Raw genomic sequence first — 17698 nt, forward strand, 5'->3', positions numbered from 1 at the left:
CTTTGAAACGACAGACAGATCGGTGGGCGGCGCAACCGCCCACCCCTGAACCCCCTCGCTAGGGCGGCGGCTGCGAAAAATTGAAAAATATCGAGAGATCGAAGCAAAAATGCCGGTGCAATTCGTGACTAAAATCGCCGATCTAGACGAACGTCATCTCTGAGAGCGGCGTTCGCACATCGGTACTGCGGCACCCGTCTCGCTCTCGCCGTATACAATCCGCGAGCCGTTCGAGTCGTTTCACTCTAGCGCATCGTACAGATAGATAGCAAGCAGAATATACGCCGCGATATAATATAATATAATTTAATATTATATTTCATTCTATTATTCAATCAATCGAATAACGCAAAGATGGCAGATACAGCAGCACCCGTCACCGCTTCGCCGGTGCCCTCTACCCCCGCGAAGAAATCGGCAGCAGGCAAAGCCGCGAAGAAGCCCAAGGTCAAGCCGACGCATCCCAAGACCTCTGAGATGGTCAACAGCGCCATCAAAGAGCTGAAAGAGCGCGCCGGATCCTCCCTGCAGGCGATCAAAAAATACATCTCGGCCAACTACAAGGTGGACGCCGACAAGCTGGCGCCATTCATCAAGAAATACCTGAAGGGTGCCGTCGAATCCGGCGCCCTAGTGCAGACCAAAGGCAAGGGGGCCTCCGGTTCGTTCAAACTGGAAGCCGGCAAGGCCAAATCTGCGGGCGGCTCCGCCTCTGGCAAGAAGCCCGCCGCGAAGAAATCGCGCCCTGCCTCATCCAAGGAGAAGAAGGGCGCCGCGGCCGGCGGAGGCAAGTCTTCGGCCGCAGCCGCAAAGAAGAAGCCCGCGACCGCCATGAGAAAGTCGTCGGCTCCTCTCGAAACCGCGGCCAGATCGGCCGCAGCCGCCAAGAAAGCCGCCTCCCCCAAGAAGGCCGCCCCCGCCGCCAAGAAGGCCGCCAAGCCCAAGACCCCCACCAAGGCGAAGAAGTCAGCCAAGCCGCCCACCAAGAAGCCGAAGGCGCCTAAGCCCAAGAAGGCCGCTGCGAAGAAGCCCGCCGCGAAGAAAGCCGCTGCGAAGAAGTAAGAAGCCGCGATCGAATCTAATCTAATCATCACGATGACGATGATGCGACGACGGCAGCCCGGGAAGGGGGGTATCTCGGGTGGATGACGACGACGACAGTAGACGAGATGAATGAGGATAGAGATGGAGATGAATAATACGCGCTCGCTCGCATTTTATTGAAACAAAAGCCCTTTTCAGGGCTACCAACACAATTCAGGTGTCGACTGATATCGAACACGTAGATACGTCGTTATTTCTTTATTCAATTCGTATAGGTACTCCATACGTAAATTGCATAATATTATTACACTGTCTTATGTCAAGACGAATACTCACTCACCTAGCTAAAATTTAAAATTAACACTAAATTCATTTTTTTTTTTTTTTGTTGATTTGGTTAGGTTTGATTTGACTGAGTTAGGTTTGATTTGATTAAGTTAGGTTTGATGTGATCAGGTTAGGTTTGATTTGATCAGGTTAGGTTAGGTTTGATTTGATTTGATTAGGTTAGGTTTAATTTGATTAAGTTAGGTTTGATTTGATTAGGTTAGGTTTGATTTGACTGAGTTAGGTTTGATTTGATTAAGTTAGGTTTGATGTGATCAGGTTAGGTTTGATTTGATCAGGTTAGGTTTGATTTGATTAGGTTAGGTTTGATTTGATTGAGTTAGGTTTGATTTGGTTAGGTTAGGTTAGGTTTGATTTCATTAGGTTAGGTTTGATTTGATTAGGTTAAGTTTGATTTGCTTAGGTTAGATTTGATATCATTAGGTTAGGTTTGATTTGGTTAGGTTAGGTTTGATTTGATTAGGTTAGGTTTGATTTGGTTAGGTTAGGTTTGATTAGATTAGGTTAGGTTTGATTTGGTTAGGTTAGGTTTGATTTGGTTAGGTTAGGTTAGGTTTACCTAACCTAACCAAATCAAACCTAACCTAATAACCTAACCTAACCAAATCGAACCTAACCTAATCAAATCAAACCTAACCTAACCTAACCTAACCAAATCAAACCTAACTTAATCAAATCAAACCTAACCCAATCAAATCAAACCTAACCTGATCAAATCAAACCTAACCTAATCAAATCAAACCTAACTTAATCAAATCAAACCTAACCTAACCTAATCAAATCAAATCAAACCTAACCTAATCAAACCTAACCTAACCTAACCAAATCAAACCTAACTTAATCAAATCAAACCTAACCCAATCAAATCAAACCTAACCTGATCAAATCAAACCTAACATAATCAAATCAAACCAAACCCAATCAAACCTAACCAAATCAAACCTGACCTAATCAAATCAAACCTAACCTAACCAAATCAAACCTAACCTAATCAAATCAAACCTAACCTAACCAAATCAAACCTAACCTAATGATATCAAATCTAACCTAAGCAAATCAAACCTAACCTAATCAAATCAAACCAAACCTAACCTAATGATATCAAATCTAACCTAAGCAAATCAAACCTAACCTAATCAAATCAAATCAAACCTAACCTAATGATATCAAATCTAACCTAAGCAAATCAAACCTAACCTAATCAAATCAAACCTAACCTAATCAAATCAAACCTAACTTAATCAAATCAAACCTAACCTAAGCAAATCAAACCTAACCTAATCAAATCAAACCAAACCTAACCTAATGATATCAAATCTAACCTAAGCAAATCAAACCTAACCTAATGATATCAAATCTAACCTAAGCAAATCAAACCTAACCTAATCAAATCAAACCTAACCTAATCAAATCAAACCTAACTTAATCAAATCAAACCTAACCTAAGCAAATCAAATCTAACCTAAGCAAATCAAACCTAACCTAATCAAATCAAATCAAACCTAACCTAACCAAATCAAACCTAACCTAATGATATCAAATCTAACCTAACCTAAGCAAATCAAACCTAACCTAAGCAAATCAAACCTAACCTAATCAAATCAAACCTAACCTAATGAAATCAAACCTAACCTAACCAAATCTAACCTAACTTAATCAAATCAAATCTAACCTGTCAAAATCAAACCTAACCTAAGCAAATCAAACATATTTTCAGTTCAGAAACGTATAAAATAAATTGTATTTCACCTCCACCCTTCTATGCACACACCACTGCATGCATTATTACTGCGATACTATACGAATGCAAACGGATCGAACGAAATAGACATGGTGGCCCTGAAAAGGGCCGTTTGTATGCGAGTAGATAGATATATTCACATAATAATAGTTAAGCGGGCATAGCATTAAAACCAACCCACTCATCCATCATTATATTGTAGTAGTCAGTCTGTATTGTATCAAGACGAGATGGTATCGTATCGTATTGGCCAGCTTAGCCGCCGAAACCGTACAGGGTGCGACCCTGTCTCTTCAGGGCGTACACGACGTCCATGGCGGTGACGGTCTTCCTCTTCGCGTGCTCCGTGTAGGTGACGGCGTCCCTGATGACGTTCTCGAGGAACACCTTCAGGACTCCTCGGGTCTCTTCGTAAATCAAGCCAGATATGCGCTTGACTCCGCCGCGACGTGCCAGACGACGGATCGCAGGCTTCGTGATGCCCTGGATGTTATCGCGAAGAACCTTCCTGTGACGCTTGGCGCCACCTTTTCCCAATCCCTTTCCTCCTTTACCGCGACCGGTCATCTTGTATGCGTGTCAAAAAGTGGATGATGTCAAAAATCGAAACGATGCGATGCGCTCACTGCGGCCGCCAGACGAATTATGAATCTTTTAATTTTCTGACGTCTCTTTTTATAGACGCGCGTATGCGACGTCTCGCTCCCTTCCTTGCGAATTCAAGGCGCGGGCGAGTGCGTCTCGCTCTGGCGCGCCGCGGCGCAACCACGCCCAGTGCTGCGCATTTCGCGCAAAGCGAGTGCGCAATAAAGATAACGGCTATTAATAATAATTGCGGAATAGAATAAAAAAGGATATTTTAAAAAAAAATGAACTTTCAGGCAATATTTCGACCTCAAAACGATACGCCGACGAAAGTGATCACCCCCCACTGTTCCGCCGAAGGCGACCGCGTCGACCAATCGCAGCGAGCGGATCTCTCTATATAAGTCACCGAGTAGGGTCGCGCGCGCACTCCTCGTTGAACGCTCGTTTCAGAACCTACTACTTTGAAGAAGAAGACATGGCTCGTACCAAGCAGACTGCCCGAAAATCCACCGGCGGAAAAGCTCCCCGCAAACAGCTCGCCACGAAGGCCGCGAGGAAAAGCGCGCCGGCCACAGGAGGCGTGAAGAAGCCCCATCGTTACAGGCCCGGTACGGTCGCTCTCCGTGAGATCCGTCGCTATCAGAAGAGCACTGAGCTCCTCATCCGCAAGCTGCCCTTCCAGCGACTGGTGCGCGAGATCGCTCAAGATTTCAAGACCGATCTGCGCTTCCAGAGCTCCGCCGTCATGGCGCTGCAGGAGGCCAGCGAGGCGTACCTCGTCGGTCTATTCGAGGACACGAACCTTTGCGCCATCCACGCCAAACGCGTCACCATCATGCCCAAGGATATCCAGCTGGCGAGACGAATCCGCGGCGAACGCGCTTAAAAATTAAAAAAAATAATAATATTGTTATCATACCCATCTATCTATCTATCACAAAAGGCCCTTTTCAGGGCCGCAAATTTTTTGACATTCGAATGTTTACGCATCCGTGAGCGATCGATCGGTCGTTATGTGCCTGTAATAATAGTAGTATATTATTATACTACCTACTTGGCTATCTATTTTCCAAGTAAGTATAATATAATATCATTCTGCGTGTTCCACTATTTTTGGATAAATAGTTTTGTAAGTAATTTTGCGTCTGTTGTAATTGATCAATTGAACAGTCGATTAAATAAAATATACTTACCACCTAATAATATAATATAATAACGCAACGCGTGTGAGGTGAGATTCATCAAATAATATCTACCCTCATAATATTAATTAAACAGCCTCTTATCATATCTTACATAGATGCTCCTCACCTATATAAATAGGTACATATATCACAATCATTATCCTACAAAACTATTTAAACTACTGAAACCGCCACTCTTAACAAACAAGAGATCGACGCATCTCTATCTCCTCATGAATTACTACGAAATTATATACCTACTTTTTATTTTAGATGTATTTTCAAATATTGAATTTGCAGAACATTTATTGTAACATGGACAGTACTCTCTGTATTGCGCTAATACCTATAATAATAACAATTTCAATAATGTCCTACTGTCGATGAATAATGAGACACAATAACGAGCTCGACACGGATACGCTACCACTCGAATTTGAATAAAAATGGCGGCCCTGAAAAGGGCCTTTTGTACGACGATAGATGGATTAATATGCATGTAATCTTTATATTTTTTTTTTTACGCCTTCTTCTCAGTCTTCTTGGGCAAGAGCACCGCCTGGATGTTGGGCAGCACTCCTCCCTGGGCGATGGTGACGCCGGAGAGCAGCTTGTTCAGCTCCTCGTCGTTGCGGATGGCGAGCTGCAAATGACGAGGGATAATCCTGGTCTTCTTGTTGTCGCGGGCCGCGTTTCCCGCCAACTCGAGTACTTCGGCGGCGAGGTATTCCATGACGGCGGCCAGGTACACCGGCGCACCGGCACCCACCCTCTCGGCGTAGTTTCCCTTGCGCAGGAGCCTGTGTATGCGACCGACGGGGAACTGGAGTCCAGCGCGATTCGAACGAGACTTTGCCTTTCCCTTGACTTTACCGCCTTTTCCGCGACCAGACATGGCGAGACGGGGTAGTGTTGAAAATTAACTGTGCGAAAGAAGCGTCGACCTGAATCGACGGACGGTCCTTTGTCAAGTTTGCTTGAAAACTTTTTTTTGCGTTATTTTAGAATCGCGCGCGGTGCGGCCGCAGCGGGAGACGTGCGGCTCATAACGCGACTTGCAAAGCCGCGCGCCGATCGCTCTACACAGTGACCTGAAAGAGCGAGTCTAAGTTTGCGCGGGCATTCTCATTCGAGCCACCGCCGCCGATTGACACCGCGCACCTACCTAATCTATCTATCGTTATCGTAATACCCGTCGCCGATCATCATGCCGCCCAAGACTAGCGGAAAGGCCGCCAAGAAATCCGGCAAAGCCCAGAAGAACATCTCCAAGGGAGACAAGAAGAAGACAAAGAGGAGGAGGAAGGAGAGTTACGCAATCTACATCTACAAGGTGCTCAAGCAGGTGCACCCCGACACCGGAATCTCCAGTAAGGCGATGAGCATCATGAACAGCTTCGTCAACGACATCTTCGAGAGGATCGCCGCCGAAGCGTCGCGCCTCGCCCACTACAACAAGCGCTCCACCATCACCAGCAGGGAGATCCAGACCGCCGTCAGGCTCCTTCTGCCCGGAGAGCTCGCCAAGCACGCCGTCAGCGAAGGAACAAAGGCAGTCACCAAATACACCAGCTCCAAGTGAAGTCCATGAAGAAAGAATTATAAGCAAAGGCCCTTTTAAGGGCCGCCAATATTTTCAAATCGAATTGATCGAATCGCATGTTTCGCTATCAATATTTATGCCAGGCAGGAAAAATAAATCGACTGACCGCCCACCTATTGTAATAATAATACGAATATTTGTTACAATAATTATCTTGCATCTACGCTTATAATTATTATATCACTATCCAACACACCGTATTATTATAAACTAGACTAGATAACTAACTGAGCCCGCCACGAAGGATGATATGATATGATAGGAAAATAATAAGAATCGATGTATCTGTGAATAATTTTATTATTATTCAGTAATATACAACAATAAGTCATCATTATACTATTAATAATATTATCCATACATCTTAGGTGCATGGAATGCATGCGTGCGTGCGTGCATCTGAAAAAGAAAACATCACATTAGATTTAGGTACCTACATAACATGATATTACACATCTGTTTGTTATTTCATCGATCCTTCGATATGCGATACATAAATAATGCGAATCGGATAATTTTGCATCGTACGATAGATTTTATGTTACATACGTACATGACACACGGATTCGGGAATAGGGAATAGGGAATAGTTTATTCCGAATCCCCGATCGATATCTTAGAGTGATCTTCCTTCCAATGTCTTTATATTTGATTTCATATAGGTAGGTACTTGATAGTAACAAATAATGACATTTTTGTTGTCGGTTGTTATTGATGATTTCGGTTGCTATGGTTTTCTACTCTCATATTTCTGTCGTATGTATGCTTCGCATCGGTCATATTAAACGCACCCATAATATTATATCATATTATCATATTTAATTAATTAACTAACTATTTATTTACGATATTTCGCTTCACACTATCCATCCATCCATCCATCCATCTATCTATCTATCTATCGCGGGAGGGAGGGAGGCGCAGTGAGCGAGCGAGCGACCGATCGCGCCGTACCTATCGCAATCTATCGTTAGGTAACTAATTATTCGAATTGAACATTCTATTCTCGTGTCGTGCTTCCTTCTTCACCGTCGTGCACCGTGATACCGTGCACCATCGTCCGTCTGCTCGCCTGCTGCAGAACTTCGTGAACACCGCCGACTGCATCGAGCACCGCGGGGCCGCCGCCGTCGTCTTCGCCCGATACAGTAATGTTTGTATGCCGCGATCGTCTTGTGCTAACTCCGGCCGACTCGGGGGCGGATCGCGACGCCCGCGGGGGCGCCAGGGGCCCGCGGCCGATTGCAAACGCGAGAAGGTATATCGACGCGCCGGACGAAGGCTCGATCGTCGGAATCTGATAATTTTTAACGAATCTACGGCCATTTTCCCGACACGTTATGTGCGCGCGCGGACACAATTCCAATTTGAAACGCATCCCGCGAGCCCGAGGACAGACTCGCGACCATTCGCCCGCTTTGAAACGACAGACAGATCGGTGGGCGGCGCAACCGCCCACCCCTGAACCCCCTCGCTAGGGCGGCGGCTGCGAAAAATTGAAAAATATCGAGAGATCGAAGCAAAAATGCCGGTGCAATTCGTGACTAAAATCGCCGATCTAGACGAACGTCATCTCTGAGAGCGGCGTTCGCACATCGGTACTGCGGCACCCGTCTCGCTCTCGCCGTATACAATCCGCGAGCCGTTCGAGTCGTTTCACTCTAGCGCATCGTACAGATAGATAGCAAGCAGAATATACGCCGCGATATAATATAATATAATTTAATATTATATTTCATTCTATTATTCAATCAATCGAATAACGCAAAGATGGCAGATACAGCAGCACCCGTCACCGCTTCGCCGGTGCCCTCTACCCCCGCGAAGAAATCGGCAGCAGGCAAAGCCGCGAAGAAGCCCAAGGTCAAGCCGACGCATCCCAAGACCTCTGAGATGGTCAACAGCGCCATCAAAGAGCTGAAAGAGCGCGCCGGATCCTCCCTGCAGGCGATCAAAAAATACATCTCGGCCAACTACAAGGTGGACGCCGACAAGCTGGCGCCATTCATCAAGAAATACCTGAAGGGTGCCGTCGAATCCGGCGCCCTAGTGCAGACCAAAGGCAAGGGGGCCTCCGGTTCGTTCAAACTGGAAGCCGGCAAGGCCAAATCTGCGGGCGGCTCCGCCTCTGGCAAGAAGCCCGCCGCGAAGAAATCGCGCCCTGCCTCATCCAAGGAGAAGAAGGGCGCCGCGGCCGGCGGAGGCAAGTCTTCGGCCGCAGCCGCAAAGAAGAAGCCCGCGACCGCCATGAGAAAGTCGTCGGCTCCTCTCGAAACCGCGGCCAGATCGGCCGCAGCCGCCAAGAAAGCCGCCTCCCCCAAGAAGGCCGCCCCCGCCGCCAAGAAGGCCGCCAAGCCCAAGACCCCCACCAAGGCGAAGAAGTCAGCCAAGCCGCCCACCAAGAAGCCGAAGGCGCCTAAGCCCAAGAAGGCCGCTGCGAAGAAGCCCGCCGCGAAGAAAGCCGCTGCGAAGAAGTAAGAAGCCGCGATCGAATCTAATCTAATCATCACGATGACGATGATGCGACGACGGCAGCCCGGGAAGGGGGGTATCTCGGGTGGATGACGACGACGACAGTAGACGAGATGAATGAGGATAGAGATGGAGATGAATAATACGCGCTCGCTCGCATTTTATTGAAACAAAAGCCCTTTTCAGGGCTACCAACACAATTCAGGTGTCGACTGATATCGAACACGTAGATACGTCGTTATTTCTTTATTCAATTCGTATAGGTACTCCATACGTAAATTGCATAATATTATTACACTGTCTTATGTCAAGACGAATACTCACTCACCTAGCTAAAATTTAAAATTAACACTAAATTCATTTTTTTTTTTTTTTGTTGATTTGGTTAGGTTTGATTTGACTGAGTTAGGTTTGATTTGATTAAGTTAGGTTTGATGTGATCAGGTTAGGTTTGATTTGATCAGGTTAGGTTAGGTTTGATTTGATTTGATTAGGTTAGGTTTAATTTGATTAAGTTAGGTTTGATTTGATTAGGTTAGGTTTGATTTGACTGAGTTAGGTTTGATTTGATTAAGTTAGGTTTGATGTGATCAGGTTAGGTTTGATTTGATCAGGTTAGGTTTGATTTGATTAGGTTAGGTTTGATTTGATTGAGTTAGGTTTGATTTGGTTAGGTTAGGTTAGGTTTGATTTCATTAGGTTAGGTTTGATTTGATTAGGTTAAGTTTGATTTGCTTAGGTTAGATTTGATATCATTAGGTTAGGTTTGATTTGGTTAGGTTAGGTTTGATTTGATTAGGTTAGGTTTGATTTGGTTAGGTTAGGTTTGATTAGATTAGGTTAGGTTTGATTTGGTTAGGTTAGGTTTGATTTGGTTAGGTTAGGTTAGGTTTACCTAACCTAACCAAATCAAACCTAACCTAATAACCTAACCTAACCAAATCGAACCTAACCTAATCAAATCAAACCTAACCTAACCTAACCTAACCAAATCAAACCTAACTTAATCAAATCAAACCTAACCCAATCAAATCAAACCTAACCTGATCAAATCAAACCTAACCTAATCAAATCAAACCTAACTTAATCAAATCAAACCTAACCTAACCTAATCAAATCAAATCAAACCTAACCTAATCAAACCTAACCTAACCTAACCAAATCAAACCTAACTTAATCAAATCAAACCTAACCCAATCAAATCAAACCTAACCTGATCAAATCAAACCTAACATAATCAAATCAAACCAAACCCAATCAAACCTAACCAAATCAAACCTGACCTAATCAAATCAAACCTAACCTAACCAAATCAAACCTAACCTAATCAAATCAAACCTAACCTAACCAAATCAAACCTAACCTAATGATATCAAATCTAACCTAAGCAAATCAAACCTAACCTAATCAAATCAAACCAAACCTAACCTAATGATATCAAATCTAACCTAAGCAAATCAAACCTAACCTAATCAAATCAAATCAAACCTAACCTAATGATATCAAATCTAACCTAAGCAAATCAAACCTAACCTAATCAAATCAAACCTAACCTAATCAAATCAAACCTAACTTAATCAAATCAAACCTAACCTAAGCAAATCAAACCTAACCTAATCAAATCAAACCAAACCTAACCTAATGATATCAAATCTAACCTAAGCAAATCAAACCTAACCTAATGATATCAAATCTAACCTAAGCAAATCAAACCTAACCTAATCAAATCAAACCTAACCTAATCAAATCAAACCTAACTTAATCAAATCAAACCTAACCTAAGCAAATCAAATCTAACCTAAGCAAATCAAACCTAACCTAATCAAATCAAATCAAACCTAACCTAACCAAATCAAACCTAACCTAATGATATCAAATCTAACCTAACCTAAGCAAATCAAACCTAACCTAAGCAAATCAAACCTAACCTAATCAAATCAAACCTAACCTAATGAAATCAAACCTAACCTAACCAAATCTAACCTAACTTAATCAAATCAAATCTAACCTGTCAAAATCAAACCTAACCTAAGCAAATCAAACATATTTTCAGTTCAGAAACGTATAAAATAAATTGTATTTCACCTCCACCCTTCTATGCACACACCACTGCATGCATTATTACTGCGATACTATACGAATGCAAACGGATCGAACGAAATAGACATGGTGGCCCTGAAAAGGGCCGTTTGTATGCGAGTAGATAGATATATTCACATAATAATAGTTAAGCGGGCATAGCATTAAAACCAACCCACTCATCCATCATTATATTGTAGTAGTCAGTCTGTATTGTATCAAGACGAGATGGTATCGTATCGTATTGGCCAGCTTAGCCGCCGAAACCGTACAGGGTGCGACCCTGTCTCTTCAGGGCGTACACGACGTCCATGGCGGTGACGGTCTTCCTCTTCGCGTGCTCCGTGTAGGTGACGGCGTCCCTGATGACGTTCTCGAGGAACACCTTCAGGACTCCTCGGGTCTCTTCGTAAATCAAGCCAGATATGCGCTTGACTCCGCCGCGACGTGCCAGACGACGGATCGCAGGCTTCGTGATGCCCTGGATGTTATCGCGAAGAACCTTCCTGTGACGCTTGGCGCCACCTTTTCCCAATCCCTTTCCTCCTTTACCGCGACCGGTCATCTTGTATGCGTGTCAAAAAGTGGATGATGTCAAAAATCGAAACGATGCGATGCGCTCACTGCGGCCGCCAGACGAATTATGAATCTTTTAATTTTCTGACGTCTCTTTTTATAGACGCGCGTATGCGACGTCTCGCTCCCTTCCTTGCGAATTCAAGGCGCGGGCGAGTGCGTCTCGCTCTGGCGCGCCGCGGCGCAACCACGCCCAGTGCTGCGCATTTCGCGCAAAGCGAGTGCGCAATAAAGATAACGGCTATTAATAATAATTGCGGAATAGAATAAAAAAGGATATTTTAAAAAAAAATGAACTTTCAGGCAATATTTCGACCTCAAAACGATACGCCGACGAAAGTGATCACCCCCCACTGTTCCGCCGAAGGCGACCGCGTCGACCAATCGCAGCGAGCGGATCTCTCTATATAAGTCACCGAGTAGGGTCGCGCGCGCACTCCTCGTTGAACGCTCGTTTCAGAACCTACTACTTTGAAGAAGAAGACATGGCTCGTACCAAGCAGACTGCCCGAAAATCCACCGGCGGAAAAGCTCCCCGCAAACAGCTCGCCACGAAGGCCGCGAGGAAAAGCGCGCCGGCCACAGGAGGCGTGAAGAAGCCCCATCGTTACAGGCCCGGTACGGTCGCTCTCCGTGAGATCCGTCGCTATCAGAAGAGCACTGAGCTCCTCATCCGCAAGCTGCCCTTCCAGCGACTGGTGCGCGAGATCGCTCAAGATTTCAAGACCGATCTGCGCTTCCAGAGCTCCGCCGTCATGGCGCTGCAGGAGGCCAGCGAGGCGTACCTCGTCGGTCTATTCGAGGACACGAACCTTTGCGCCATCCACGCCAAACGCGTCACCATCATGCCCAAGGATATCCAGCTGGCGAGACGAATCCGCGGCGAACGCGCTTAAAAATTAAAAAAAATAATAATATTGTTATCATACCCATCTATCTATCTATCACAAAAGGCCCTTTTCAGGGCCGCAAATTTTTTGACATTCGAATGTTTACGCATCCGTGAGCGATCGATCGGTCGTTATGTGCCTGTAATAATAGTAGTATATTATTATACTACCTACTTGGCTATCTATTTTCCAAGTAAGTATAATATAATATCATTCTGCGTGTTCCACTATTTTTGGATAAATAGTTTTGTAAGTAATTTTGCGTCTGTTGTAATTGATCAATTGAACAGTCGATTAAATAAAATATACTTACCACCTAATAATATAATATAATAACGCAACGCGTGTGAGGTGAGATTCATCAAATAATATCTACCCTCATAATATTAATTAAACAGCCTCTTATCATATCTTACATAGATGCTCCTCACCTATATAAATAGGTACATATATCACAATCATTATCCTACAAAACTATTTAAACTACTGAAACCGCCACTCTTAACAAACAAGAGATCGACGCATCTCTATCTCCTCATGAATTACTACGAAATTATATACCTACTTTTTATTTTAGATGTATTTTCAAATATTGAATTTGCAGAACATTTATTGTAACATGGACAGTACTCTCTGTATTGCGCTAATACCTATAATAATAACAATTTCAATAATGTCCTACTGTCGATGAATAATGAGACACAATAACGAGCTCGACACGGATACGCTACCACTCGAATTTGAATAAAAATGGCGGCCCTGAAAAGGGCCTTTTGTACGACGATAGATGGATTAATATGCATGTAATCTTTATATTTTTTTTTTTTACGCCTTCTTCTCAGTCTTCTTGGGCAAGAGCACCGCCTGGATGTTGGGCAGCACTCCTCCCTGGGCGATGGTGACGCCGGAGAGCAGCTTGTTCAGCTCCTCGTCGTTGCGGATGGCGAGCTGCAAATGACGAGGGATAATCCTGGTCTTCTTGTTGTCGCGGGCCGCGTTTCCCGCCAACTCGAGTACTTCGGCGGCGAGGTATTCCATGACGGCGGCCAGGTACACCGGCGCACCGGCACCCACCCTCTCGGCGTAGTTTCCCTTGCGCAGGAGCCTGTGTATGCGACCGACGGGGAACTGGAGTCCAGCGCGATTCGAACGAGACTTTGCCTTTCCCTTGACTTTACCGCCTTTTCCGCGACCAGACATGGCGAGACGGGGTAGTGTTGAAAATTAACTGTGCGAAAGAAGCGTCGACCTGAATCGACGGACGGTCCTTTGTCAAGTTTGCTTGAAAACTTTTTTTTGCGTTATTTTAGAATCGCGCGCGGTGCGGCCGCAGCGGGAGACGTGCGGCTCATAACGCGACTTGCAAAGCCGCGCGCCGATCGCTCTACACAGTGACCTGAAAGAGCGAGTCTAAGTTTGCGCGGGCATTCTCATTCGAGCCAGAGTACATTAAAGATGCACTCAACCACAGAAAATTCACTATAGGACTGTTCCTGGACATAGCGAAGGCCTTCGACAAGGTTTGGATCGAGGGATTGATAGTCAAACTCTCCAGAGCAGAAGTAGACCTGCCAATGATTAAAATCCTAAACTCTTTCCTAACCAGAAGACAATTCTCAGTTAAGTACCATGGAACCAAATCTTCCATTAGGTTCACCAGAGCAGGAGTCCCTCAAGGATCCGTATTAGCGCCCATTTTATATAACCTATATACTAGAGACATCCCCATTCCTACAAACACATCCGCAAGATCCTGCATAGTCGCACAGTACGCAGACGATACCGCGATACTAGCTAGATCAATTCAACATAACCAGGCCACTAAACTAGTCCAGTTAGCCGCGAACGAAATAGCCAAGTGGTGCGACAAGTGGCGCATCAAAATAAATACAGAAAAAAGCGCAGCAATCATATTCTGCCACAGATCAGACAGACTCTGCAAAAGCAGGCAAAGCATAGTCATGAACAATAAGACAATACCGTGGTCAAAAACTGTTAAATACCTAGGATTACATTTAGATAAAGAGCTTTCATTTTTTAAACATATCAGCGAAAAAGATAGAGAAGCTAGAATAGTCAGAGCTAGACTACTCCCAATGTTAGGTAGCCGCAGCAAAGTCTCAACGAGAGGCAAACTGCTGCTACTCACAGCTATAATCAGACCAATAATGTCTTACGCGTGCTCCATATGGGCACATGGTAGTCCAAATCTCACTAAGAAATTGCAAAGAGTACAAAACGTAGTCCTAAGAACAATTACAGGCGCACCGAACTACGTCAGAGAAACAACCCTGCACAGAGACCTTGAAATAGAAACGCTAGAAGAGCATATTAAGAAACTGGCCACAAAATTCTTTGCCTCGTTGGATAACCATCCGAACCCAACGATAAAAAACTTAAAAGACTACGATGAAAACGCCATAATGGATTACGATAGACCCAGAATGATACTCAAGAGATACAAGGACTTAACCACTAAAAAGAAACAAACACGGCGACGAACAATAAAATAAAACTAATAGACCATTTTTGATTCCAGATCCTTAACAGCCCCTCTGTTCTCAACACCAAGCTGCCAAAAGTCACCCGTCCAAAGCCGCCCTCAATACCAGAGTCGAGCGCGCAAGGGCTTCTTTAGCGACCAGAAGACCAGAGAGGCACCACCAAAGATCCACCAAAGAACCCACAACTCAGACGATAACCTTAACCATGCATGTATTCCCTTAAACATTAATCTGTTCTTTTTGATAATAAAGCTTTCAGATACAAATCACAGCGGCAGGGTTTTTGGCCGGGAGTGTCTCACACACACTATCGGAGTTTTTCACCCCACCGCGGCTCAAATTTTGATGAGCGCACAAACGACGTAAAGTCACTAATGATTTAATATCATTCAGAGGTTTTCATTGGGTTTCCTCTCTTCTTCGACTTCACTTGGAGCTTCGCTTGGAGCTGGTGTGGTGATCGCCTCTAAAAACCGGCTGACAGGCGGGCTGGCATGGAATGGGTCCGGCCGAAAATTTCCCGATGTCTGGAGGATTTCCGATGTCTGGAACAACGCCCTGAAGCCAACTCAAAACTCCTCCTCCCCTGAAGTCACCGGATTAGAAGTCTGGGTACCGGAGGGTCTGCGGCGGCGGACGATCGACGGGTGGAGGGATATCGCGAGGGAGGATCCAGGTGGTCCGGGCGGTGGCTCGAGTGGGGATGTTGGGGGGAAATTCTAAAAAAAAAAAAATTTTTTTTTTTTTTTCTTCTTGCTTTACTTAAAAGCACTTAACCTATTTTAAATCATAAAATCTTTCTACTTTTACAACAACACCAATTGCAGTCATGAGGACAAATAAACCTCACAAAGATCTCCTCAAGATCCGAACTAAAATCGCACACGTAAACTCAGCTAAACCTATACTAGAGATGAAATCCCAGAGATGAAGGGGATCAGCTACGAAAGTGCAGGAACCCCATAACCTAGGAATATCCAAAGTCAAGTCAAGTCATTCGAGCCACCGCCGCCGATTGACACCGCGCACCTACCTAATCTATCTATCGTTATCGTAATACCCGTCGCCGATCATCATGCCGCCCAAGACTAGCGGAAAGGCCGCCAAGAAATCCGGCAAAGCCCAGAAGAACATCTCCAAGGGAGACAAGAAGAAGACAAAGAGGAGGAGGAAGGAGAGTTACGCAATCTACATCTACAAGGTGCTCAAGCAGGTGCACCCCGACACCGGAATCTCCAGTAAGGCGATGAGCATCATGAACAGCTTCGTCAACGACATCTTCGAGAGGATCGCCGCCGAAGCGTCGCGCCTCGCCCACTACAACAAGCGCTCCACCATCACCAGCAGGGAGATCCAGACCGCCGTCAGGCTCCTTCTGCCCGGAGAGCTCGCCAAGCACGCCGTCAGCGAAGGAACAAAGGCAGTCACCAAATACACCAGCTCCAAGTGAAGTCCATGAAGAAAGAATTATAAGCAAAGGCCCTTTTAAGGGCCGCCAATATTTTCAAATCGAATTGATCGAATCGCATGTTTCGCTATCAATATTTATGCCAGGCAGGAAAAATAAATCGACTGACCGCCCACCTATTGTAATAATAATACGAATATTTGTTACAATAATTATCTTGCATCTACGCTTATAATTATTATATCACTATCCAACACACCGTATTATTATAAACTAGACTAGATAACTAACTGAGCCCGCCACGAAGGATGATATGATATGATAGGAAAATAATAAGAATCGATGTATCTGTGAATAATTTTATTATTATTCAGTAATATACAACAATAAGTCATCATTATACTATTAATAATATTATCCATACATCTTAGGTGCATGGAATGCATGCGTGCGTGCGTGCATCTGAAAAAGAAAACATCACATTAGATTTAGGTACCTACATAACATGATATTACACATCTGTTTGTTATTTCATCGATCCTTCGATATGCGATACATAAATAATGCGAATCGGATAATTTTGCATCGTACGATAGATTTTATGTTACATACGTACATGACACACGGATTCGGGAATAGGGAATAGGGAATAGTTTATTCCGAATCCCCGATCGATATCTTAGAGTGATCTTCCTTCCAATGTCTTTATATTTGATTTCATATAGGTAGGTACTTGATAGTAACAAATAATGACATTTTTGTTGTCGGTTGTTATTGATGATTTCGGTTGCTATGGTTTTCTACTCTCATATTTCTGTCGTATGTATGCTTCGCATCGGTCATATTAAACGCACCCATAATATTATATCATATTATCATATTTAATTAATTAACTAACTATTTATTTACGATATTTCGCTTCACACTATCCATCCATCCATCCATCCATCTATCTATCTATCTATCGCGGGAGGGAGGGAGGCGCAGTGAGCGAGCGAGCGACCGATCGCGCCGTACCTATCGCAATCTATCGTTAGGTAACTAATTATTCGAATTGAACATTCTATTCTCGTGTCGTGCTTCCTTCTTCACCGTCGTGCACCGTGATACCGTGCACCATCGTCCGTCTGCTCGCCTGCTGCAGAACTTCGTGAACACCGCCGACTGCATCGAGCACCGCGGGGCCGCCGCCGTCGTCTTCGCCCGATACAGTAATGTTTGTATGCCGCGATCGTCTTGTGCTAACTCCGGCCGACTCGGG

General features: G+C 44.6%; 9 protein-coding genes across 9 annotated transcripts; 5 read left to right on the forward strand and 4 right to left on the reverse strand.

The window, feature by feature from the left end:
• Positions 1-229: 229 nt before the first annotated feature.
• Positions 230-1341, forward strand: LOC147068732 (uncharacterized). Its single transcript, XM_085951848.1, has one exon. It carries the CDS (start codon positions 355-357, stop codon positions 1060-1062), a length of 708 nt encoding a protein of 235 aa, XP_085807974.1. The 5' UTR covers positions 230-354; the 3' UTR covers positions 1063-1341.
• Positions 1342-3388: 2047 nt separating this feature from the next.
• Positions 3389-3700, reverse strand: LOC147068733 (histone H4). Its single transcript, XM_085951823.1, has one exon. It carries the CDS (start codon positions 3698-3700, stop codon positions 3389-3391), a length of 312 nt encoding a protein of 103 aa, XP_085807949.1.
• A 496-nt stretch (positions 3701-4196) lies between these two features.
• Positions 4197-4607, forward strand: LOC147068734 (histone H3). Its single transcript, XM_085951824.1, has one exon. It carries the CDS (start codon positions 4197-4199, stop codon positions 4605-4607), a length of 411 nt encoding a protein of 136 aa, XP_085807950.1.
• Positions 4608-5254: 647 nt separating this feature from the next.
• Positions 5255-5874, reverse strand: LOC147068735 (histone H2A). The gene has a single exon (XM_085951851.1). It carries the CDS (start codon positions 5798-5800, stop codon positions 5426-5428), a length of 375 nt encoding a protein of 124 aa, XP_085807977.1. The 5' UTR covers positions 5801-5874; the 3' UTR covers positions 5255-5425.
• Positions 5875-6044: 170 nt separating this feature from the next.
• Positions 6045-6510, forward strand: LOC147068736 (histone H2B-like). Its single transcript, XM_085951860.1, has one exon. It carries the CDS (start codon positions 6113-6115, stop codon positions 6485-6487), a length of 375 nt encoding a protein of 124 aa, XP_085807986.1. The 5' UTR covers positions 6045-6112; the 3' UTR covers positions 6488-6510.
• Positions 6511-11312: 4802 nt separating this feature from the next.
• LOC147068737 (histone H4) lies at positions 11313-11624 on the reverse strand. The gene has a single exon (XM_085951825.1). The coding sequence runs from the start codon at positions 11622-11624 to the stop codon at positions 11313-11315; it is 312 nt and encodes a 103-aa protein (XP_085807951.1).
• A 496-nt stretch (positions 11625-12120) lies between these two features.
• Positions 12121-12531, forward strand: LOC147068738 (histone H3). Its single transcript, XM_085951826.1, has one exon. It carries the CDS (start codon positions 12121-12123, stop codon positions 12529-12531), a length of 411 nt encoding a protein of 136 aa, XP_085807952.1.
• Positions 12532-13350: 819 nt separating this feature from the next.
• Positions 13351-13799, reverse strand: LOC147068739 (histone H2A). Its single transcript, XM_085951854.1, has one exon. It carries the CDS (start codon positions 13723-13725, stop codon positions 13351-13353), a length of 375 nt encoding a protein of 124 aa, XP_085807980.1. The 5' UTR covers positions 13726-13799.
• A 2305-nt stretch (positions 13800-16104) lies between these two features.
• Positions 16105-16479, forward strand: LOC147068740 (histone H2B-like). The gene has a single exon (XM_085951827.1). It carries the CDS (start codon positions 16105-16107, stop codon positions 16477-16479), a length of 375 nt encoding a protein of 124 aa, XP_085807953.1.
• The last annotated feature ends 1219 nt before the right edge of the window (positions 16480-17698 follow it).

The sequence above is a fragment of the Rhyacophila brunnea genome, unplaced genomic scaffold (assembly GCF_057557595.1).
Source record: "Rhyacophila brunnea isolate RB1 unplaced genomic scaffold, BYU_Rbru_1.0 scaffold_256, whole genome shotgun sequence".
Lineage (NCBI taxonomy): Eukaryota > Metazoa > Arthropoda > Insecta > Trichoptera > Rhyacophilidae > Rhyacophila > Rhyacophila brunnea.

What these genes read in the sequence shown, in the direction of transcription:
- LOC147068732 (XM_085951848.1), top strand. Translation starts at nt 355, where the DNA reads ATGGCAGATACAGCAGCACCCGTCACCGCTTCGCCGGTGCCCTCTACC.
- LOC147068733 (XM_085951823.1), bottom strand. Translation starts at nt 3,700, where the DNA reads ATGACCGGTCGCGGTAAAGGAGGAAAGGGATTGGGAAAAGGTGGCGCC.
- LOC147068734 (XM_085951824.1), top strand. Translation starts at nt 4,197, where the DNA reads ATGGCTCGTACCAAGCAGACTGCCCGAAAATCCACCGGCGGAAAAGCT.
- LOC147068735 (XM_085951851.1), bottom strand. Translation starts at nt 5,800, where the DNA reads ATGTCTGGTCGCGGAAAAGGCGGTAAAGTCAAGGGAAAGGCAAAGTCT.
- LOC147068736 (XM_085951860.1), top strand. Translation starts at nt 6,113, where the DNA reads ATGCCGCCCAAGACTAGCGGAAAGGCCGCCAAGAAATCCGGCAAAGCC.
- LOC147068737 (XM_085951825.1), bottom strand. Translation starts at nt 11,624, where the DNA reads ATGACCGGTCGCGGTAAAGGAGGAAAGGGATTGGGAAAAGGTGGCGCC.
- LOC147068738 (XM_085951826.1), top strand. Translation starts at nt 12,121, where the DNA reads ATGGCTCGTACCAAGCAGACTGCCCGAAAATCCACCGGCGGAAAAGCT.
- LOC147068739 (XM_085951854.1), bottom strand. Translation starts at nt 13,725, where the DNA reads ATGTCTGGTCGCGGAAAAGGCGGTAAAGTCAAGGGAAAGGCAAAGTCT.
- LOC147068740 (XM_085951827.1), top strand. Translation starts at nt 16,105, where the DNA reads ATGCCGCCCAAGACTAGCGGAAAGGCCGCCAAGAAATCCGGCAAAGCC.